Source organism: Triturus cristatus, chromosome 5_1 (genome assembly GCF_964204655.1).
Source record: "Triturus cristatus chromosome 5_1, aTriCri1.1, whole genome shotgun sequence".
Taxonomy (NCBI): Eukaryota; Metazoa; Chordata; class Amphibia; order Caudata; family Salamandridae; genus Triturus; species Triturus cristatus.
In genome coordinates, this window is record NC_140587.1 from 543,488,481 (window position 1) to 543,512,974 (window position 24,494).

The following is a 24,494-nucleotide window of genomic DNA, read 5'->3' on the forward strand; positions in this document are numbered from 1 at the left end:
CTGGCAAAATGTCACCTGCAGCGTGGTATGGGTGTAGAGCCTGGCTGCAGACAACCCCGCTACACACAGCGAAAGGCCGTGGACAGTGCTTTAAATGGGCCGGTACTCAACGGTACTAAGTACCGCCACTTCTAATTTTCGACCCTTGAGTACCGGAACTTTTCCTTGTACAAAGAGAGTACCGGTACTCATGGGGCATCCAGCCAAGCTCAGGGAAATTTAACATATACAAAAAAGAAGCGCGACACAGATGACGAGTTGGTCCGTTTTCCTGAAGCACTCTGATGGAGTGCTAATCTCCCCTCCTGCTGGCATGGCAGAATACGGCAACGTTTGTTTGGAGTCCGATAAAGGAGGAAGGTGGTGATAATTAATCTGTAGCCGGTGGGAATCAAGGCTTAGTAATGTGCGCAGACTCCCTTTATCGGACTTCAAACAAATGTTGCCGTATTCTGCCATGCCAGCAGGAGGGGAGATTAGCACTCCATCAGAGTGCTTCAGGAAAACGGACCAACTCGTCAGCTGTGTTGCATTTCTTTTTTGTATATGCTAAATTTCATTCAATTTGGAAAAGCAATACCTTTGGCAGGCACAATTGCTAGTTGATCTGAATATGTATTAAATAGTGCTTAAACTCTGATGGAGACAAGTCATCCACAGGACTGATGTGCGAGCGGCCCCCAGCCCAGGATGCAGATTTCTGTCACCCCTTCTGCTCACTACACTGTGACTCTGAACAGGAATTCCTGCTCGCCCAGCACGTCGAGATCGAATCAACCACAAAGAGCTTATGACGAGAAATTCCCAAAATGCAAGTCCCTGGAGAGTCGTGGCACATTTGAAACATTGTCCTTTGTCATGCCCATTGCATGTGAAGGGTGCAGGGGGCATTACAACCAGAAGCAACATTTTTCTTTTTCAGTAAGAAATACTCTGAGCTGCATAGAGAGTGAAGTTTGCTTTGTGGATAAAGAGGTTGTGTTCAGAAGGACAGCAATAATTCTCTGTGAGTGAACCAGCAAATAGGTTTGCTTCATTTGTGTGTCAAGTGCGTTGCCTAAAGCAAATGTTTTGTTATTTGTTGGTTAATTGATCGTAAGGTCTAATGCTCTAGTTAAGGATAAACTAACCACTTTACCTCAATAATGATCAAACCCTAATACAGAGCACTTTGTGAATTGTTTCTATCCGACCATGGAATATTTTAAGTTCTCTAAGATCATGAGTTGGCAGTCTGTACCTTAAAGCTCTTGAACTCACAAGGCCACCTGATCTAGGAAAGAACCTAGAATTTTAAACCAAAGTCCTTTGGATTTTCTAAACTAGTATTTTATTGGCCTAAATTCTGTACTTCGTTTTTGTGAACTTTTTCAGTACAAGAATCTTCCTTGATATTTTGGCCAAGCTGGTGCATCTCTTTGGTCCCCAAAATTCCCCTGTGACTTGCACGGAGATGGTGAAAAACGAGTGCTGTAGTCCAACAATATTATTTTTGGCACCCTCTCTTTTTGTTCTGAGAAGGCAGAGACACTGCAGCCTAAGGGGCGACCCTGTAATAGGACAATTACTCCGATTTAATCTGCTTTCCTCACGTTTTGCTGGGTTTTGTGAGTAGACTTAGCTGGTTTGAAGATTGTTGGCCTATTTAGTGAAGCGTAATCAAATTGTTCTCAGGCTAGATTAGAAGCAAATTTGCATTGAGTGGCTCTCAGGTGAATGTATGTTTTGCATCTCAGTATCATTCTGCGCATCTGCGCATCAATTGAATCTCAGTCAAATTAAATGTGTGTCTCTGGCCAGGTCCCTTAGCATTGTCAGTAGCCCCGCCCCCATAGCCCCTTCCCAAACCCCGCCCCCTAGTCCACATTTCAATTTGGTGAGTACCTGCACTTATTTTTTTCCATTTAAAGCACTGGCCACGGAGGTGTGGGTTGGCAACCTATAGCCAACCATGGCTGCATGTGGATGAAGTCGGTATGCAGCTGGTTTCAGCCAAACAGGGTGGTTTGGGCTGCGCAGGTATGGCCATGCTCAGTGGGGATTTATTTACCTCTATCAGCATTTTGGAATTAGGGCTTGGCCACAGACCAGTCCCGGAGGCGAACTCCACTGCCTGCGGCCAAATTCTGTGTACAGCAAGGATTGGAAATGAAGTACAACATTAAAAGAAAACTGCATGAAATTCACTTAAACATCCATAGTTAAAAACGGAGTTTTGTTTCTGGCTCAAAAACCCAATGCCACTGAAATTCACCAGTTACATTTAGCAGTGCACACAACACATGCCATAAATAACGCTGTCTGATATGTTATCTTGTTGCCTCTGTTTTTAGGTCAAGCCTGGGTAGCGCATGCGCTGCTCTGCGAGTCGTGCTGTATTGCAGTATGTACTTGAAGCTCCAGCCATATTTGTCATTGGCTTGTGTCATTGTCTTTCGTAAATGCTGTCTTCGGATTCCGTAATATGCTTGTTGGTCCCTCCTTAGTACCGCCTTGTCTTCATTTGGAACCTCCCATGAGGACCGGACCGTTTACTGTGTCCTAACTCGGGAGCTTTCATTACCAGTTCCCAAGAACTATTTACTTCATTAAGGAACACAGCACATACGGGGTGCCAGCTTCAGTAATGGTGGCTGCTTCATAACCTACTTTCCATTTCTTTTCAACTTATAAGTACGCTCTGTTTCCGCTGCACGGATGCAGAAGTCTTTTGTTTCCCCTCCAAAGCAGACCCCTCCAACCTCTCACATGTCAGGGCACCTTTATTTATTAGCTGTCCGGTGCGCTACAGCTCGCTTGTCTTCTAGGCTGACTGATCCTCCTCCTCCTCTCTGATTTTTATTTCAAGAAGCATGCCTTTTAACACTCCAGCTGGCTATTCTTCTTCGCTGCCTCCTCCTTCCCCCTGCTTATTATTGCGGTGAATGTGCCTTTTAACAACTTCCAGAAGGGCTTGCACACAGCTGTCGCTCACTTTTCTCCTTGGGTGCCTCTTCTCAGTATGTCCAGCATAAAGGAGCAACCTAGCCTGGTGACATGTGACTTGCAGCTAATTTGGGAGAGTCTCTTAAATGCTCACCCATTGCGCATGGCGGCTGACAAATAACAAACATTTGCAATTCAATAGGTCTCGCATTTACACATGTTTGAGCTATTGACAAAGTAAATGACAATGAATTTTATTTGTTTTAGGTTTTAAAATATGAATAAAAGGCATTGTCATTTACAATACTAATAGCTTAAACTTTCGCAGATGCGAGACCTATTGCATTGCAAATGCTTCCCCCAATTCTCTTGCAGCTATGTTTTAATTTTTCATCAACACCAGCATTACTTGTCAAAGTCTGAACAGGCGTGTAACAGTGTGAAAATATCAGTTGGGGTCTGTGTTATAAAGCATCTTCAGTCCCACTCCCCTAAAAGCAACAACGGAGCACCAGGTGCACTGCGCACTTACGGGAAGAAGCTGACCCTCTGCTCTTCTCTGCCTGCCCAGCCGCCTCGACTTCTGAAGGTGGCACAGTAGCGGTGCATGGTGCAGGTAAATACGCTGCCTTGTGTCGGGGACCCGCCCCATGGGCACCAGAAAAATAAGGAAACACTGTGCCCCAACAGCTGGCGTGACCCATGACCTTTCGTCGACCAAGCTCGCACTGACGGTCATTTTGGAGTGAAGGTTTTTGGTATTAAATATGTGTGCTGAAAATGAAACCCCAGCCATCGAAGAATGCATTGACATATACAAGTAGTGAAGCTGTCGTAAGAGTATTGTGTGCATATGTTGACCATGTCAGCATATGTTTTACATAAAGAGGTCCGTTCTTCCATACAACAGTTTGAGAATTATTTCCAAGCTCTTTGGCGTCATCAGCACATGATTGTTTAATTGCTTGCTACTTAATGGATAGCTAATACACCTCTTTCTGAAGATGACTGCTGGGGTGACAACGGTTTTGCTTTTAGTGGTCAAGGTTAAAAAGATAATAGCACGTGAAGAACCTTATAATAACTGTTTTCGCTGTTCTGGTCGCTATGTAATGTTTTTTGTTTGCACATCAAAACAGAGTGTCTGCTAGGTCCAGTGATTTTCCTGTCCTTACTTCTATTTAATTTTTCTTTTCCTAATTATTAATGTGCAAGAGAGATAGTTAATACTGTTAAAAATTATTTGCTCGAGCATTCCTCTGGGAAGGATGAATGACTGAGTCATCCATGTTGTAGTTTGAATCTCTAATTTCCAGATTAGACAGATGGAAACTGCTAGTGCTTAACTCCCAGCACTATCTTGCTGGCTGTTGGATATTAGGTTTGTTTTTAGAGCGTCTTTATGAGCGACCTAAACTGTGTTGGTGCACAGTGATGTATCAGGTTTTCTTCAACGATTTGACTGGTCAGCTTGTTCAATTTAAAGCGAATTTAAGGGTTTCAAGTGAAGTTAGATGCCCTGTGTATCCTCATTAATTGTGTTAATTAACGTGATCTTAACTCAAGCGTAGTCAGACACAGAGTATCTCCTCATTAATTGATTTTTATCGCTTGATTTTTTAGTTGGTATTGATTTGCCTATCCCTGTGGACCTTAAATAATAATTAAGTACCTTGATGCTCTTGGATATAATCCCACTGCCACCCTTTGAGGTAAATAGTCTTTCCTAATATATGAATATTACCACCGGATAACTAGATGGGTACTCACTCACCTTATGGTCTCCTAAGATTACATATCTACCCGTGCCCTTTGCCGCGTTTATGGAATGATGGAGCTTAGTTCATCCCTCTGATCAATAGATGACAAATATTTGATGGGTGAGCTTTTCCAAATATATATCCTAAATTATTATACCCCCCCTTTTTCGTGCAACGACCTGACCTCTGGCCCTCTTTTAGGTTGCCCCACCCCGTCCTGATGAAGATCCGCACGGCCAAGGAATTAATCGCCCTATGGCCTTAAGACTGATCGAAACGTCGACGCCCTTTTCATTCAGCCTGGATCTCGAACCCTTTCTTCCCCTACGTGCTACTCTAGAAATGATGTCTAGTTGAAATCAATGATGTAATATAATTGTGATTGATTTGTGGCCAGGCTATCCAAGGACGGTGAATTATACCAGTCCTCCTTTTGCTCTGACATGTTTAACCTTTTTTAAGTCCTTTCCTTGAATTCTCTTACTTTCACTTCACACTTGAGCACCTTCCTTCATGCACGTTCCCTCTGGAGCAACTCTTAATTTAAAACGTATTGAATGTTGTTTGGTTTTTCACCAATTGTTCTAAATAAAATATATGGTGATCCAGTTCTTTGGTCGTTTGCACTTTTATGTTGTACAAAACTAAAATTAGTTATATGAACTAACAACTCATATAATCATTTATCGATTTATAAATGAAGGTCTAGGACCATTGTTTTTTGTTCAGTTGCGTGACATACACAATGGGGTTAGGCGTAGGTCTGAGTGAAAAAATTCATAGGTGAGAAAAATACAAATGATGTTCACTAATGGTCTGTCAAGGTGCAACCCCCAACCATGGTATTACGTCTTAAATTCTGAGTTTGTGTTTCTCCAGACCAATCACTATTAAACTATACTGCTTACTAGTATGGTTGTCATGTGACTCCTACACTTTGTAGTCCTTTGTCTTATGTACAATTTCCTATATAGAGATTTACACATGATTGTCTCAGTGTAATGTGTGATGTAAAGTGCTCTGACACCCTACACTGGCATGACTGGTGCTGTTAATCAAATTAAATGCATCTGAGAGAGAGTGTGGTTATGGAGACTTGAGGGGGCTGATTTTGTTGCTGGGAAGCGGCCGGCGCTTCTAAATGAACTATGCAAAACAAATAGTTTTAAAGCGTACTTTTTTAATCATTTGTTTTGCATTGTTTATTAAGAAAAGCCCGGTAGTCAGTCTGGCCCTGATCGGCATGCAGGATTTGCACGCTCACTAAACTAAGTTCGCAAACTTGAATCTCTCTGCAGGGCCGGCATTAGGGCGGTGTGACCGGTGCGACCGCACCGGGCGCTGACTTTAGGTGGGGGCGTCATGTTTGCAAGTTAATAATAGTTTTAAAAGCACCTTCTGCCAGCATTCTGGCCTCCAGCAGTTTTCAGCCGTCCATAAAAATGTCAAGATAACTCCGTGATTAATTTTCTTCCTACAGAAAGATCGTAGGTTTGTCTAGTGGAAGCTTTGAGGGTAGCGCAGATGGTTAATATGCCTACTGCAAAGAACCTGTAACAGGAGATCACAAAAGAACCTGTACCAGCAGATCACAAAGTGCATATAATTTAAATAGATCAGTAGGTCATTGCTTTTGTCTGAGAGATCCTTTTATTACTTGTAGTTAATAAGTTAACATCCTAGCATAGAACAGTGAGCTATTAACTGTCATCAAAGAGCTGCATGCAACCTGCAAGGTATAGATGAGAGCGTTATGATTTTCCCCCCCGTCTTTCATTATTCTAATATTGGAAAAAGGATTCATTGGGATATAAATCAATTCTGATTATTAAAAAGAACCCCCAACTATGGTGTTATGTTTTAAATTCTGCGTTTGTGCTTCTCCAGACCAAGCGCTATTAAACTATGCTGTCTACCAGTGTGGATGACATGTGACTCCTACACCTTATAGTCCTCTGTCTTATGTAACATTTCCTATACACAGATTTGCACACCTATGATTGATTGTCTGTGTTTTGTGCGTGTGATGTAAAGTGGTCTGACACTCTACACTGGTATGAGTGGCGCTATACAACTAATTTAATGCATCTGAGCAATGGAGTGGTTTTGGAGACTTGAGGGGCACTGTTAAAGGGTGGTAGTGAGGGAATGCATGGCAGAGGTGGTCACTGAGGGGGCGCCAACAACCATTGTCGCACTGGGCGCCCCCAGCGCCAAAGCCGGCCCTGTCTCTCTTCTTCACGCACATGCACTTTTAACATGTGCTGACTGCTTTGGGGCCTCTGGAATTATGCAGCAATGGAGAACAAAATTATGCCGCTGTGTTGACTAAATTATACAGCAAAAAAGGGCTGCAGCGTAATGCAATATATTTTCTGATTCTTTACTATTTTTAAATTTTTACACATGCTAACAGTCTCTGCAAAGATTTTGCCTTATTTGTCCCAGTGTAACATACAAATGGAACAGTGAGAAAGGGGATCAGTCGACCTTTGCAAAGGGCCGTCCACTTTGCAGCAACACAAGTCAAATTATTTTAGTAACTTTTAATCTGTTTGAGCTACAAACAATTTATTAGTTAAAATTTTCCGATTATGCAGCAGATGATGTATTATGTGGCAAATGTGGCGGAGCCATATTTATGTGGTAGACATTTGCAAACTAGGATGTTTTGCAATTTATGTTTGAACTGCTCTTGTGGAAAAAGGGAGAAGTGCTGATGACAGAAACGTCATGGCTCATAGACAAATGGCTTGTGATTCCACTTTTAAGCTTATTTTGGGCATTCTCTGATTGGAAACGTGTCCAACTTTGTGAATATATTTTAATGTCAATAACTCAAATTAAGCCTAAATAATCGTGTGTATCCATTAGTTGAATTAAATAAAATAATAATCTGTAACTGGTCAGTAAAATGCCAAACAAATACAAAAAATTGGGATGTTTTGTGCATTCTGGCCACACGTCTGACTCCGCCCATTGATTCAATCCTCGGGTTATTCCCGCCCTCTGATTCTCGAACGACAATTCCCCTACTTTTTTTCCCCACTTCGACCACTGCTTTTATATATGTTAAAAAAAAGGCATTGTCATTTGCAATACTAATAGCTTAATCTCCTGCAAATGCGAGACACATTGCACTGCAAATGCTTGTTTTATTCCTGCACAGTTGGCAAATTCTTGTTTTGATCATGACGGACAGTGCGAGTAATATGGTTAGCTCCTGTCACGTCCAGGAGATCTATATCATGGTTGGAATAGACCTAAAAAATTTTGAACAGGGTTTCCATAACAAATAAAAACAGTTTTCGCAGGCACAATGGTACACTGCTTACAGATGTGTACAGAACAGCATTTCCCTGATTGAGATTTGAGAATTTAGAAAACAATTCTAGAAGCAGTTGTTCAGCTTACCGAAATTAGTCTTGTAAACCTTAGTAAATGCATACAATTTGTGAATCTGCACTCATGTGAAGGTATAAAGTTGTGTGGAGATGTAAACCTGCAGGTGCAGACTATTAAATTATTTTCAGAATCTGGCCCTTTGTGTTTACTACTTAAAGCAAGTCTCATCCTCTTCTTGTCAGTGTATTTTTTTTACTTGAGATTTGTGCTTAAAGACCACCACTTGAATCACTTTGTTATTCACAGCAGTTTTCTGTAGGCCTGCGATATTACCTTTTACTCCATTCTCGATATGTGGACATATTTTTATAGAATATTTTTATTGGATTTTACAATTCGCAAATAGCAAATGCAGCATATTTAGAAGGACTTACCATCGATATTTAAAAAAACACTTATCCATCTTAACACATGTCTTTGAGGTCGCCCATCTTCTCTCTTTACTATTGCTTCTTATAAGTAACTGTTGCAGATAGTGTTTCTCTTTTCGTGGCTGTTTAGAACAACTCCCCGATGGGCCCACTAGTCATGATCCGGGTACCCTGCTACCTCTCCACTACCTTTCTGTGTTTGAGACTTCTAACGTCATATATAGGTAGTTCTAGTATGTGCAGCAGGTTTCTTGTCCAATTTTATGGAAATTCTGTTGTGTTAACCTGTTTTCTGGAGATGCATTAGGAGGCCAGGTTGGAAGTTTTCTACTTTCAATGATCGTTCCTGTTTTTTAAATATCTGCCTTGGTTTCGTGCAAGGAAGCCGTGAAAGCAAGTAGTTAAGTTTTAGAAATGTATCCATTGTCGGGTAAAAAATTATCTGAAAGAAACACATTAGTTATAAATTCCTTACCTTCGCATTACCCCCAGGCGTCTTACAGACATATTGTTACCGAAGGAAAGTAACTTGTGCGTTTGTATATGTGTGTGTTTGTGTATAAACACACAGATGTATACACACATGTATTGTGTGTAGATACATGCATACATACATAGATATACTGCCTAGTATGATTTTGAATATTTCTCGATGCATTATACACCAAAATGTTTCTTTTGGTTTGACTGTCACTTTGTCACTTTTTCAATGGTTTTAGCACAAACCTCAAGTAAAAATATTTCTAAAACTGCATTTTGATAGTTACTACAAAAGTTGTCCTGTTTAGTTTTTTTGGGGAAAATATATGAACTAGAAAAATTCAATTTCATTTTTTTCTCTATTTTTAGGTTCCTAATTCATTCATGATTGCCCTGGTAATGCTGTTGAACGTTGGTCTAGCCATACTCTTTGTCCATTTTCTAACTTGATTGGAATTGCAGTAGAAGAGGTAAGACATATATTTACATGTTTTAACATTTACATTTTGATAGAAATCAGTAATGTGATGAGCCTTTCTATTTGCTCATAGTAATTAATTTATATATTTCCTTTGATCAATCAGTGAAGTCGTGACATCTAGTGGTGTTAATCCACGGTTATCGGATGCTGTGTCATCAGTATTTTAACGGCAGGAGTCAAACTCGGACACAGAGGAAGAAGTTCTGGAGATAAAATGGGACAAAGAGCGATATACGTTGGATAATGTAGCTGTAAACTGTTCCTTTGGAGATGATTTGTTACCTTGTCATCTTACGAAAAAAATCGAAAGTACTTTCTCATCAAGCTGAAAAGTAAAGTTCTGTTGAAGTAACCTGCCTTAAGCAGTGAAATACATGGGTCCTCCATCCGTTAGTATAACTAAACTGGAAACGCCTGGTGCTGCACTTTTTTGTGATTATTGATAGAAGCTGCCTCACTAGTTTTCTGTCTCTTTCGGTGGCGGAGATGGGGCAAGTGACTGGTGCATAAATGTGCTGCGACGATTCTGTCCCTGTAGGAATTCTGTCCAGCATTCAAGCCTATCTTGCTATAAGAAATTGTTAACAGCATCACTCGCCAGTCTTATTCCATAAATGCTGCTTTTAACTTCTCCTATGATAGGGGAGATCCAGTTTAATTTGGGTGTGCATGGTTATGTTAATTTCACTGCTTATTTAAATCTGATGCCTTGTTGTAATGTCACACAACTTCGAGAAAAGCACTTGCTTTATTTATTAACAGGACTTGACATAAGTAGTGCAACATGTATACATGTGTGTATTTATATATATACGTGTGTGTGGTATAAATTTGTATGCATGCACACACTACATTATATAATAACACATGTATGTTTAGGTATCTAAAAGCTTCAGTTTGAATTCTCCATCATGTGTGATTCTTTATTAGTAAGCATAATGTATGGGTGCATACAAATAACCATTAGTATCTCATTGATTGCTTTTTAGTGTTGTCTGTAGAAAGCTGTAGCAAGATGTAATGCTTCATGAAGTGTGGGAAATGCTAAAAGTGGTAAAGTGACAGTAAATTAAAGATTATATTTTTATTTTATTGTAAAATATGTCGGGAGAAAATAATACAGCGGTAAATCAGGGTTTCTGTACATTACATAAAAATGCAATTAATAACAGGAGTATAAGGGTAAAACTACATAAATAGTTACATAGCTAAGAAAATAAAATGCAATGTTTTTTCCTTGAGGATCAGGTAACTCCTTAGGAGTAATTTTACAAGTAGATGAGCTGTTGAACCTACCCTTTGTTTTTTAGTACAGAACAGCTCTCTATACTGTAATAGAGGATTTGAAATGTAACATAGCAAAGCATGATAACGTCATTGGGCCGTTGGCTAGTATATACGTTTTGCAATGCGATGAGAAATGCATTCAAGTGGAATACGTTCTCCTGAAAATTATTTTACAGAAGGACTATTTCCGTGTTTTGTTGAACTTATGTAATTTTCCCTGGCAGATGCACCTCAACAAGTAACATTTCGGATATATGCCTTAAGTAGATTTTCTTAGTCTAGACTTTAGTTCAAAGTTTGTTCATTGTGACATTGAATTGCAATTTTGGTATAATATATTTTACAAAAGCATGCTTGTTGACCAGCAGAGAAGCTGTACATTTCATGTCACTATTATGGAAGGCACTTTTCTAAAGCAAGGTTTCAGAATTGTAAAGGGCTTGGAATACTGTCAATAATCATCTTGGAAAGAGTTCCTACTTGTCCGCTTTGAACCAGTTTGTAAACATTTAAAAATATTTTGTATAATTTAATGCAAAAACTCCTTAATGTGATTACCTGTTTCGTAAGCAGCAGACACGTCACTTTTAGGTGCGATTTAATGTTTAATCGTCTGAGCAAGCTGAAATTTCCTAAATAGCTTGGTGGTATGTGATGGAAAGAGTCTGTGTGAAACATTGAGAATAAACATTTTAAAGAACAGAGCGTGCATAGGAAAGTAACCGTGTATATTCATTAGAAAGGGTATTTTTAAAGTATGAGAAAATAATTTTAATAATAATACACTAAATGGTCATTATGCATAAATAGATGTGAAGGAAATGTTTTCATAGACCTCCTTCCCCCCAAAATGCAGGAAAGTCTCATTTTTGTAACTGAAATATTTAATTCTTTTGAACTACTTTTAGGAATAAAGGAGAGAAATCTAATTTCTAAAAACAGTTTATTTAAGCATGGCAGTTGCTTTTATAAATAGATGTATGATTTATAAGCTTTTATAAAACAAAGCTCAAAATAGAAAATGTTGGTATTTTTCTAAAATGTGCACAACTGTATTTTACATGAAAGCCTATTTATAATTAATTGGTTGTTATACTGTACACTACATTTTGGACAGCACCTGAAGCCTGCCAACGTACTTAATAATGTCACTTTGTTTATTTAAAGTTTCTTGGTGTGAAACAACTCTTTATCTACAAGTTTCGCTATTTATGATCCTTGAAACTCCAGATGTACATTATACAGTTTTCCACAACTGTATTTGCTCTAATAAAAAAGTTCTTATTATTCCGGTGTATGTATTTTATTGTTTCTTCTCCTTGAACTGACATACTTTTCAGAATTTGTTAACCGGGCACTCTTTAATTTGAGGTTGATAAAGGGTTGGCAATCTCCGATTGTAGTCACATTTCAATTAAATGAAATTTAATTAATGTTTTTTATTTCTGATTTTGCAACAGTCATTTATGCAAGGCTTCATATGTCGTCCCTCGATCTGTATTGTTGATTTGCGATACAGATTTTAGATTTTTCTTAGTTGTAGTAATTTTCATGAATTTTGCTAAACAAGCAATTTCCCAAGGAAGACATCAAATTGTAAATTACATTTTTTTTTAAAAAAATGTCACGTTAGGAGAGTTCTTGAATACGTTCATTGTATACACCTAATTCTTGCCCCAAACATAAAATGTTTTTTTTATTCTGGAGTTAAGATCGCCAATTTATTATTTCTGTCTTGTAATCATAGGGTTAATTTGCAATTGATCATGGTTTACTTAGCGGATTTAAAAAACACATTAATGATTTTACTTTTAGTCCTACTAGATATGCTGTTTTTATGTTTTTGAGTTTTTTGTATAGGGCACATTTAACCTGGAGGGCTGCAGAGTGCTTCGCAGAGACCTGATTAGACTTAACAAATACAAGAGCTGTGTATATGGCCCGAAACTGAGGAACCTGATCGACGCATGGAGGCAATCATCTGTCCTCACACAGACTTTGAATTTACGTGATTCTTCCATCTTTACCATCGCTTAACCAGCCACAAAAACATCTATGATGATTTTATTGATGATCCAGTGCCAAAGCAGCCTCTTAATTTACTTATTTAAACATATATTATCTATATTTAGTGCCAAGACTTTATTCATCCATGCCATAATGATGGAATGATGGATAGCCACCATCAGATTTTACACTTTCACATATTTATTCCAGGATATGCAGCCTATTAGCTAAAAGTACTTTTATGTTGAAAAATGTCTTATTATTTGTGCTAATTTATTTTCTCTTATTTAGTTCACAAGTCAGTTGATTTAATTCCATTTATTTTCTAGAGCAGTACAGAAGGCAGGGCCCGTGCATGTTTTAGATGCACCTGACTGCTTCCTGAATATCCAGCATCTGAAGCAGTCACTTACTCGATCACTGGATCTTCCTGAAACACTATCTCCTTCGATGAGCAGGACCCAGACAAGTTTTTTTTTAAACAGAAAATTCAGTTACAAAACTATATATGCACACAGTGATTTTATTTTGTCTCTGTTGGCTGTATTAAGACTTTTCTAAAATGTTTACAACTAAATAAAGATGAAATATCAACTTTGTGCAAAACCCATTTCAATTATTGATTGTAAAAGGAAAACTACAGCAAATTGAGTTAGTTGGGTAGCATCCAGACAAGGAGAACACAGCACTGTCACTTGAGAACATCAAGCTGTTCCACCATTCTCAAAAGCAGTGCTAGGTCAAATTGTCCGAGTTCCTTTTTCTGCTCTGAGGTACAAAGATTCCCTAATGCTGGCATCTAATGCTTCTACTTAGTTTTACTAGAAAATGTTATACGGTTAATATCTGTGCAATATTTCTTGTTAATAGGTTTTTGTTGAAACTTGTTCTTGGAATTACAACTTTTTTGTATCCATTAATGATTTTCTCACCTGTTGAAATGGTGCCATTAGAGCTCTTTTAAGTCTGGTTTCAGAGTGCTTTAGCAATCTTTCATAACTTTATTCATGACCAGTCTAAAATAGCTAGATGGGCTTTTGGTCAGTCCCCTTTAGCCAGCCAGTCGTTGCTTTGGGACAACCCATCTTCAGCCATGACTTTAAGACCTTGGCAGTCACAACTTACATCAGCCCCCAGGAGTATCTCTCTCTGACTGTAATACTATTTTATATAATTTAGCCTTTTAGACGTTGCTTTCCTTTGCAGTGAATGAGGTGCATTGTTTTGAGGAGGAAGGTAGGGATGAGTTGGTTAACACCGAAGGCATCGTGAAATTAGGGCGTTGCTGTTAAATGCAACAGATCGGAGCTCTTTTGAAACATTCGGTAAATGCAACAGATCGGGGCTCTTTTGAAACATTTGGTAAATGCAACAGATCGGGGCTCTTTTGAAACATGATTTAAATAAGTATTACTGTCCACTTACATACTTATTGTTTCTTGATTTTAAATAATAGCTTTTCTTGCACGCAAATAAATGCTACATCATCAACAATTGATTATATTGACAAATGTGACATGAAAAATATTTTAATGCAGTCTCATACTTTTTTGATTTCACTACAAATAAATATTTCTATTTAGCTTTTAAAGTTGAATAACACCTTTCCAATTTGATGTATCTATTTCTAGGTCTCACCTTTTGTCAGTTTGTAAACTTCATCTGCATTTACACTAGTGACTGATCCTCTGATTCCAGTTGTATTGTGTCTTTTTATTTTCTAATTAGGGAAATCACATTTTTGTCCCTTCCTCTTTTGAGATTTCCTGTAATGGTGTGTAACATACCCATGTTCAGTGTGTCCTTATGGAGGTCAGTTAAATAAATGGATCCCATTCTATTGATTTTCATATCAAATACAAAACGCATCCACACAGCTGACACATATTTCAAGGATATACCTCTTTTTCAAGGCTTTAGGAAATATAAAAATCAACAAACAGTTCTTAGATTCCATATATACAACCAATTTCATCCACACATTTGAAAGTCTAAGGGACAGAACAAAAAACTATTCTCATGTTTCCCCCACCCCCCATCCCGCCAACTCATAGCTGAGTTTCTTGTGAGAAATATGAATACTTGTTTTACAGGGCAGTTTAGTGTATTTATTAGTGCGATTTACAGTTAGTTAACTATCCTATTAGCGGTGGTTTGTTCATTCATGAGCGATGCCCTAGAGCAGCAGTTATTCACCTGGGGTTTGTGGACCCATGTGGGCTAGCAAAACGTACTCATGGGGTTCACAACTCTTTAGAAAATTAAATAACATTAGTAGATTAATATAGTATACATACATTAAAAGCAATAAATAAATAAATAATGCTAAAACGTGAAGTAATTAAAAAGCAAAATGTAAAAAATAGAAAATGCTAAAAGATGAAGGATTTTGGAACTGTAGGCTAAAAATGTATTTGATATCCTTAGATTGATTTACTGTAGCAACACACAGACTATAGTATGGATGATGGGTGTCCTCAATTGAAGCACTGGCATGTGCAAATAAAAGGAGCATGCATTAGGTGGAAAAAAGATGAAGCATATTGCTTCGTCTTTTTTTTCCATTTGTGAATTAAATCAAATGCTTCATAATTTGTGTATTTGTTTTATTTATACTTGTTTCTACGTTACATTTTGGGGTATTGTTTTGAAGACCAAATCATAGAAATTGCTGACACTGGCAATCCTTACTAGTAGTTATTGAATGTGGGTCCACAGAAGTCAAAAGGCTGAGAACCCAGAATATTATTTAATATCAACCAAATAAAACTGTATGGTTTAATTGTTCCATAGAGTCCATAGAATTATTAAGTGTTGTGTAATGCAATTGAGTCATTTGTTGTACTACTCCCTCTACATCCTATTCTTTTGCGAGCCCAGACTTTTAGTTCTTTTTGTATCTCTCCTGCTTTCAGGAGCCTGTGATTTTAATCTCTTCTTTATTTTTCATTCTCTTAAGAGGATCTACTTGACGTTCTTTTTAAAAAATCCATTTTCTATGTCAGTACCTTCTATTAGGTTGCTCTTTTGTGATACATCTCCGCCCTCTTACTTGCACCGTCCTTATTCACACATAAACCACTGCAGTGTTGTGAAATATTTTATTATGTAGGCTTCAGCCCTGGGGCTGCACCTAGACCTTCAATGAAAGATGCTCACTTGGAAACAAACTCTTAGTACATTCTCCTTTGGCCTTACATTTCAGTTATGCATAATCCATTATTCTGTGTTTTATTCCATTGCGTGTGTGTTACACCCAATTGGCAACTAGTAGCAACTTGTGGTACAGTACCGTTGCTACAATCCAAACACCGTACAAAGTCAAATGCCATCCCTCTCCCTCTCTCTCCTATCTTCCTCAATCATCTTCCCCAAAATCTGGCATTAGGCCAATAATTCAAAGAGCATACACTCACAAGGCACACCCACTCGAAGTTTGCTCCTTTTGTATTCCAAGTTTATTAATAGCTTTCAATGTCAGTTTGAAAAATAATTAAATCACAGTTTTATTAAGTGGATTTGAAAAAATAACACAGGCTATAAAAATAATTTGCTACTGTTTCACAGTGAAAGCGTTTACCATTGAGCTAAACAAGAGTCTTTGAAGCAGCCTCTGAAACTCACTATCTAAAGTCATCACTATCTCAAAATTTCAAATGATCACCCTATTATGGAGTTACACTTGAGAATAAAATTTTGTTCTTCACCAAATTAGGGAGATTTGAGATTGGATTTACACAGCGAGAGAACACAGCAAAAACCAACCTCTCAGTGCGTTATATGTGGGTGGAAGTAAACACAAAAAGTGCATTCTTCACTGTAAATATATGTGTGTGGTATGTGATATTTGTATTGTGCAAACCAAGTAAAAAGGCAGTGGAGTGCTTTGCAATGTCAAAACCAGAGATACTCTAAACAAGCGATTGGAGAAGAAGCTGGTTGCAGAAATTTACTATTATTGCATCATGGTGTAGTTTTCTTTAAATGGTTGCATCTTCAGCTCTTTTCTAAAATAGAGCAGGTTTGATGCATTCCTGAAGGGTACAGCATTCCAGATCCTGGATGCATAAATGGAGTGCAAGCAAAGGTAGTCAGGAGAATTCCATCAGTACAGCAGTGATGTGGTCTAATGTTTTTTGGGCAGCGAAACAGTCCTCTGGAATGTTTTAGTATTGCAAGTATTTAAGTTGCTGCCTTTAGAAAAAGGAAAAAATGTCTTCTTTGAATACGTGCATATATGGTTTCTATGTAGTAATGTTTGGATGCAATTTTACTTGATGTACTCTGATATTTTTATGCTTGAGATTTGAGGGAAGATATATTTATATTTTTATTGTATTTATAATGTATTTACTAGATTTTATTGCTTGTATTTTTATGCTTTTAGTTAACCGGATAAAGTATTTTGACTGACTGACTACCCTGCACATTGGGGCGCTGCTACTCGGTGTGTTTGCTCTGAGTCAAGAAATATGGTAAAAGAGGCTCATCTTATTTAACTTTCCAGTAATGCCACAATACATGTTGCAAGAGGCTCCACCAATGGCATGGCAAGTTTAAATGTCAACTGTGGACTGCAGCCCATGTTGTGGCATCCACTAGATTGACAAAGGGTATTTAGCCTTTACAACACTGGCATAACCATGCGTTACACTTGCTACACAACATTTATTGTGTAGTTAAGTATGCTTTCTGGCACTTTTCAGCTTAGTACATTTTAATAGCGGATTTAGGAAGTGTAAGGGGTTCGCGGTTGGGTGGGTAGAGGTAAGTAATGTGATTTTAGGCTTATGGAATTGGTAAGGTTAGGGAGTAGTAAAGGGCTTTTAGGGTTCAGGATGGATTTTAGGTTTTTTCAGTGAATTTCTAAGTTTTTTAAATATTTGCTAACTATAACGTCCTTGTACCCTTTCATTTTGTCCCAATTTATATATATATATATATATATATATATATATATATATATATATACATATATAAATATATATATATATATATATATTTACTGAAAAAACCATAGGTTGCAGGGACGTTATAGTTAGTTGGACATTTCACTCGTACAAAACCAAAGAAATTTGGCTGTTATAGTTAGTAGAGATAACTATAACTCGCGCCCCCGCAATGCACTGCTGATGACGTCACATATTACATCACTCATTACATGCTCAGTGACATCACTGCTGACATCTCAAATGACATCACTGATGACATCATCCACGTGATTTGATGCACCTCCTCACACCCTTATAAAACCTTTCATACACCCACTCTAAAATACAACCTACCAATATCGAAACCATAGACAAACCAATATCCGTTAGTACATACCCGCTCAGTGATTCATACGTCTACACACACATCCATCCACTAACCCATACAGTCACTCAAACACGCAGTCCTTCATCACTACAGCCACTGATATATCCACTCATACACCCATATCGACACTCACACACTGCCACTCACCCAAAGAATTAATTACACTGCCATTTACTCACCTAAACAGTTTTACATACACCATGTCACTTATTCATACAGATACGTACTGTCTTCAACAATTGCTGACATAAGGACACACTTATCCATGCAGCCACTGTCACAATCACTCACTGTCACATATACTCACTTATATACTTTAACACTCACAAATACTGCCTTTAACATATGTAGTTACTTACACAAATACCACTAACACATCCAACCACTCACCAACACAGCTATACATACTCACTCACCCACTCATAAACGCATACACCCAGTGAATCACCCACTCACACATCCATGCACGGAGTCACACACCCCACACACCCACACAAACACTCAGGCACCCATGCAGGTTCTCAGATAACCAATCATTCTTCAATATACCTTAGCATATATAGATATAACATTCTTGAAATTTTTAGAAACACTCAGTCACTGGATGGTGTCATCAGTGATGTCATTTGAGTTGCAACTTATGTTTTTTTCAGTGAATTTCTAAGGTTTTTTTTAAATGCTAATTTCTAACTATAACGTCCCTGAAACCTATGTTTATTTCAGTGAATATATATATATATATATATATATATATTGAAACGAAGTCCCACTCGCGCTCTCAAAAACCTCTGACACAGTAAACCAGGCCTCAGTTCATATCAATAAGGGGGTTTATTCCTCTCATAAACCCGCCGTGACACGTTTCGCCACCGTAGTGGCTTGTTCACACAACGTTTTACAATAAAGTTTGCCATTACATATACGTTCGTGTTGGTATAGTACATAAGCATAGAGAAAGGACTATAACGTATGTGTATCGGGAGATCCCAATTTGAGCGCCATCTTGTAACGTCTTTTCACATCATAACATTATATCTCCTATGCAAATATTGAACAGGTGTAAGAGAAATACCAATGTACACGCTTACATTATCGTCTGTACCATATTATTATAATAGTTATCTTATGTTGGTACTGTAGTATATATATTGGTACACGTAGTCAAACCATCGACATTCTCATTGTAAATCAATAGCAGTGTATATCGATGGATCATTGGGTGGAACACCACAGTGGACTTCACTATAACTCCCCTGATTCGGGGGTGATTCGCTTACAATCCTAAGCGTATCGTAACATAATGGTTAATAAGGTCTCGTGTACATGTTGTACTGTGCATGCTGGTATATGTAGTTGATTGAATATTAGCGACCTCATTGTATGGTAATGTAGCTGTGTCCATACCATATAAACAAAGTTAAAATTGATTGGAATTCCCCTAATTAGTGGGTATGCGTAATGGACTAATCTAAAACTCCCCTTGCTAGTGGGTAATTTGACATCTACATTGCTCTTAAAGGAGAAGTGTGTGTGGTGCAGACATCCGTCTTCTTACACTTGTACATGAGAAAGTAAACAGGCATCAAAATCACCACCCCCTCTTTCGAAATACCCCGTAGTATTCCCAAGTAATACAAAATGCCAAAATTGAAAAGTGCATATAGAATCTTATCTCAAATCTGTGACTGAAGGATGATCTGAAGAAAAGGGTAGGGATCGCGTGGGCACCTTAAAAGACCATTCCCTTTCTTTCCTCCTGCGAGAGATAGAAAAAGTACAGGTGTCAGATTGATAAAGTGTCATCAATCAGAGAAACACTTACCAACTAGTATATCAGAAATGTAACATGATACTAGAACATAGTGCTAAGACAAAGTGCTAAGGAAACATATAGTCAAAGGAACAAAATGTTAAAAAATATATATATAATTATATATTCAAAGGGGAGGGGTTGTGGGGGGGGTCGGGACACGGGACATAGCATGTCAAGGCAACTCATTATGTATAAGGCCTCAAAAAACACTTTGCGTTCATACAGAATAAATACATCCTTATTCCTCTTGCAGGTGTATGGCCATTTCCTCATCCAGGTTGTGACCTCCCGGAAAAAGAGTGCACATACCAATTATATGCCTTGATTCCCGTTGTCTAAGTCTTAAGACACGGTTCCCACCTCTCAATTTTGGTAGTACCTGCTCGATTGCATAGTATCTTAATTTCTTATAGTCTGAAAAATGATGGCTGGCAAAATGGCGGGCTATAGGGTATTGTCTGTCGTTGTTCGTAATCGCCCGCATATGTTCGAGGACACGTTTCTTTGCCATATGTGTTGTACTGCCCACGTAGCGCAAGCTACATGGGCATTCCAAGACATATATCACAAAGGTACTGGTACATGTTAGAAATTGAGAAATAGTAATCATTGTATTTGTGCTGGTATTCCAAAATTCTTTGGCCATTTTGCTATTGCTACACGCCTTACAGTGGCCGCATGGAAAAAAGCCTTTAAGGTCTAGATCTCTCTCCTTTGTGTTAGTTGTCAAATCACTATGTACCAAAGAGTCTCTGAGGCTGTGTCCCTTCCTATATGTTATACTGGGTCTTTCTGGTAATGTCTTGCCAATTATGGGGTCATTTTTTAAAATATTCCAGTGTCGATTAATGACCTTACGTATCTGGGTGGAATTGCCATTGTACGTCATAATCATACGTGTGCTGTTGCCCTCGTCATTTTCATTTTCTGTAGCTTCCTTCTCATTTTGAGCTAGGGTACTGGATCTTTCAACTTCTGTCACCCTTTCAACTGCTTTTTTGAGAACCCATGCTGGGTATCCTCTTGCTCTGAATCTTTCTATCATGGTTTGTTGCTCGCTCAAGTAGTCATCTAGGGAACTACAATTCCTTTTTGCTCTGAGCAGCTCCCCATATGGTATGCTCCATTTAAGATTGTCGGGATGGCTGCTCAGAGCATGGAGAAGAGTGTTACCTGCCGTGCATTTACGATAGAGAGTTGTGTGGATGGTGTAATTTCTCACTAATACTTGTGTGTCTAGGTACTCTACTTTTTCCTTGCTGATGGTACATGTAAGGGTAAGATTTCTCTCATTGTTGTTGAGTTCTTTTATGAACAACAACGCGTCTTTTTCTGTGCCCTGCCACACAACAAAAATGTCATCTATGTACCTGAGCCACATCCTCACGCTGGTAAGGGCTTTTTCAAGATTTCTGTTGGTACGGATCTCTTCCTCCCTTGCCCCCATGAAGAGGTTGGCAAAGCTAGGTGCAAAGCACGTACCCATCGCGGTACCATGTCTCTGTCTGTATATGGACCCATTGAAAAGAAAGTAATTGTTCGTGAGGCAGTACTTGATCATCTCAAGGATCATATTGGTATGTTCTAAAAAACCAATATTTCTGCGTTTTAGGAAGTGGGCACATGCCTGTACTCCTTGGTCGTGATTAATTACTGTGTACAGTGAATTTACATCCTAGGTTATAAGGATATAATCCTCCTCCCACATCAGGTTAGCAATTTTGTTCAGAAAATCTTTGGTATCCCTAACGTATGATGGGAGGGTGCACACAAATTCCCTCAAAAAGTGATCCACATACCTCAAGATGTTTTCCAGTACACTACCCCTTGAGGAAATAATGGGCCTCCCTGGGGGATTTTCTTTGTTCTTATGTATTTTAGGGAGTAAATACATCACTGGCAGAATGGGGTAGTCTTTTTTTAAAAAACAAAATTCCTCCCACTCTAACAGTCCCATGTCTCTCCACTCACTGAGTAGTTCCCAAATCTTACAGATACTGTTGTTATATTCTATCCTAGCGGAGATGGTGTATGTGTTGCTATCACTGAGTTGTCGCTGTGCCTCTGCTGTGTACATTTCCCTTGGTAAGATGACAATGTTTCCGCCCTTATCGGCCGGTCTGACCACCAGGCTATCATCGGTTGCAAGCTCATTTATAATGCTCTTCTATGTGGCTGTTAGGTTGTGTTTAAAGTTTTTCATTTTTTTAGGCCAGTTATTTTGTCTAAATTTTAACATTTCACTACTGACAAGCTCCTGAAAGGTATCAATATTGTCATGACCCATTTTGGGTACAAAGGTTGATCTTGGTCTAAAAAGGCTACATGCAGATTTATCATACTGAATTTCCAACTTGTCCAGAATATGAAGGGATTCTGGACTCATATGCGTCTCATCCGGGTTGTTTTGGAGCTCATGTAGGGCAATCACAGTATCAATATCACCTATTGATAGATCATCTGCTTGTGTGTTTCTCGTTCCATGTTGTTCCCTACTTTTCAATGGTTTCAGTTTGTGCCACTTCTTTAATTTTAGTTTCCTACAAAATTTGAATATATCGATTTTACTGTTCACATAGTTCATGGGGACTGCTGGGCAAAATGACAAACCTAAACACAAAGTTCTTTTATCTTTGTTGCTCAAAGTTTTGGTTGTTAAGTTCATAATTGTCTGGTTTACCATTAAATCATCCATTATTGGTTCTTCTTGGAGTATGTTTGTTTTCTTCCCATGTACTCCATATTTTTCTCTCTTCTCTGTCGGGACCATTTCCTCCTCTTCCTCTGGTACCCCTTCCTCTCCCTCTTCCCCTTCCTTTCGGGTTCGGTAAGTCCTCCTTCTGGTTCATCCTGGACATTGATCTCGTTGTTTGCCGGCTCTGTTTCATGAGCCGGTATTCGTCTAAAAAAGTTGTTTTTGGCCTAGTTGCCATATCTGGATCCGATATTGAACTATCAGATGTTCTCGTTGTCTCTGAGTCCTCAGTATTGATATCACTTAGGTCTGTTAAGTCCTCCTCACCTTGCTCCTCATGGTGTCTTGTATTTGTCTCTAGGACTTGGCCTTTTTCATATAAGTGATCATATTTTTTACTGTATGTCAGGACTCTGCCGGACTCGTAGTCTCCGCAATCCCTGTGTAGCTTGCGTTGTTTCCTCCTTTTGATGTCGTCCTCCATTAGTTTTAGACGTTTCTTCATTTCGTCTAAATACTTTTTGATAGTTTCTTGGTCTTCGTGTGTGCTTAACACACACTTTATTTGCTCTATTTCTTGTTTAATTTTCTCCCTGTCGGACCAAGCATACTTCACCAATATCGCTAGCATATTTTTAGAACTGGTCGCAGAATTGGTTGACCAATCCTCCAACATCTGGGGATCTGGTGAGTCATACGAGGGAGTTATATAAATCCTCAAACCTCGAGGTACCATTGATTTATCAATATAATCTTGTAGAGACGTTGCCTCCCACCATTTAGAGGTTTCTTGTTTGTGTAGTTTTTCAAATTTCCTCAGAGTTTCATGGATGGTTTTCTCCTTTGGTGTTATGTCCTGTGCATGTTTCCCAATGCCTGGTGCCCTTGCAAAGAGTGCCTGTGCCGCCTCCCTACGTTCCTTTTCTTCCTCCATCCTTGTTTATCAGGGAAACCAAAGGGATCCCTTATGAACTTAATGTCCGGTATGACTGTTAGTGTCAGAGTGTTTTCCTCTATATAGTATAGAGTTCCCCTGGTCCTTGGGTTGTGACAGTATACTTTTGGGGCGGGATATCGTTCCGTTTTACGTGAGTAGGTGAGTTGGATATTCCGTTTATCCCTCCGTTAGCCCAATGTTCGTAACCTTGAGCATAGGTGTAGAAACTACTGTAGGGATATCTTTCCAATTCAGCCTTGTAAACAACATCCAAATAAAACGAGGCAGCGTTCTTACCTGCACGGTGTATCCTGTTTCCTTTGGATAGCGTGCGGTGCTTCAATACTGTCCTCGTTGTCGGAGTGGTCACGTCGTGGATGGCAAGTTCTCACACCCTCATTTTCTCCGTCAACATACCCATGGCCGATATATATATATATATATATATATATATATATATATATATATTCACTGAAAAAACCATAGGTTTCACACACGTTATAGTTAGGAATTAGCATTTAAAAAACCTTAGAAATTCAGTGAAAAAACCATAGGTTTCACACATGTTATAGTTAGCTGGACATTTTACTCGTAAAAAACCAATGAAATTGCCCCGTTATAGTTAGTTCAGCTAACTATAACTCACGCGCCCGCAATGCACTGCTGATGACGTCACATATTACATCACTCATGACATGGTCAGTGACATCACTCATGACATCACTGATGACATCTCAAATGACATCACTGATGACCTCACTGATGACATCATCCAGTGAATGTGTGTTTTTCTGAAAATTAAATATGTTTTATATATGTATATCTCAAGGTCGATGGAAGAATAAATGGGTATATAAGTGTCTAAATGGATGATTTGTTTTTAAAAAATTGATTGTGTAACTGACTGATTAAGTGTATCTCTCACTTTGTGTATAAGTGGCTGCATGGGTTGGTGAGTAGCTACATGGGTGTCTATATAGGTTAGTAGTTGTTTTTTTGAGTATCAGTCTGAGT

The 24,494-nt window shown here is 38.6% G+C and overlaps 1 protein-coding gene across 1 annotated transcript in view; it reads left to right on the top strand.

The window, feature by feature from the left end:
• The window catches only part of JPH1 (junctophilin 1), a 454,495-nt gene extending 442,499 nt beyond the window's left edge, over window positions 1-11,996 (top strand). Inside the window, exons 5-6 of the mRNA XM_085605419.1 lie at window positions 9,311-9,411; window positions 9,526-11,996. Of these exons, the coding sequence (XP_085461545.1) occupies window positions 9,311-9,391 (81 nt within the window). The 3' untranslated portion in view covers window positions 9,392-9,411; window positions 9,526-11,996. The remainder of the gene's footprint in view (window positions 1-9,310; window positions 9,412-9,525) is intronic.
• Window positions 11,997-24,494: the final 12,498 nt, after the last annotated feature.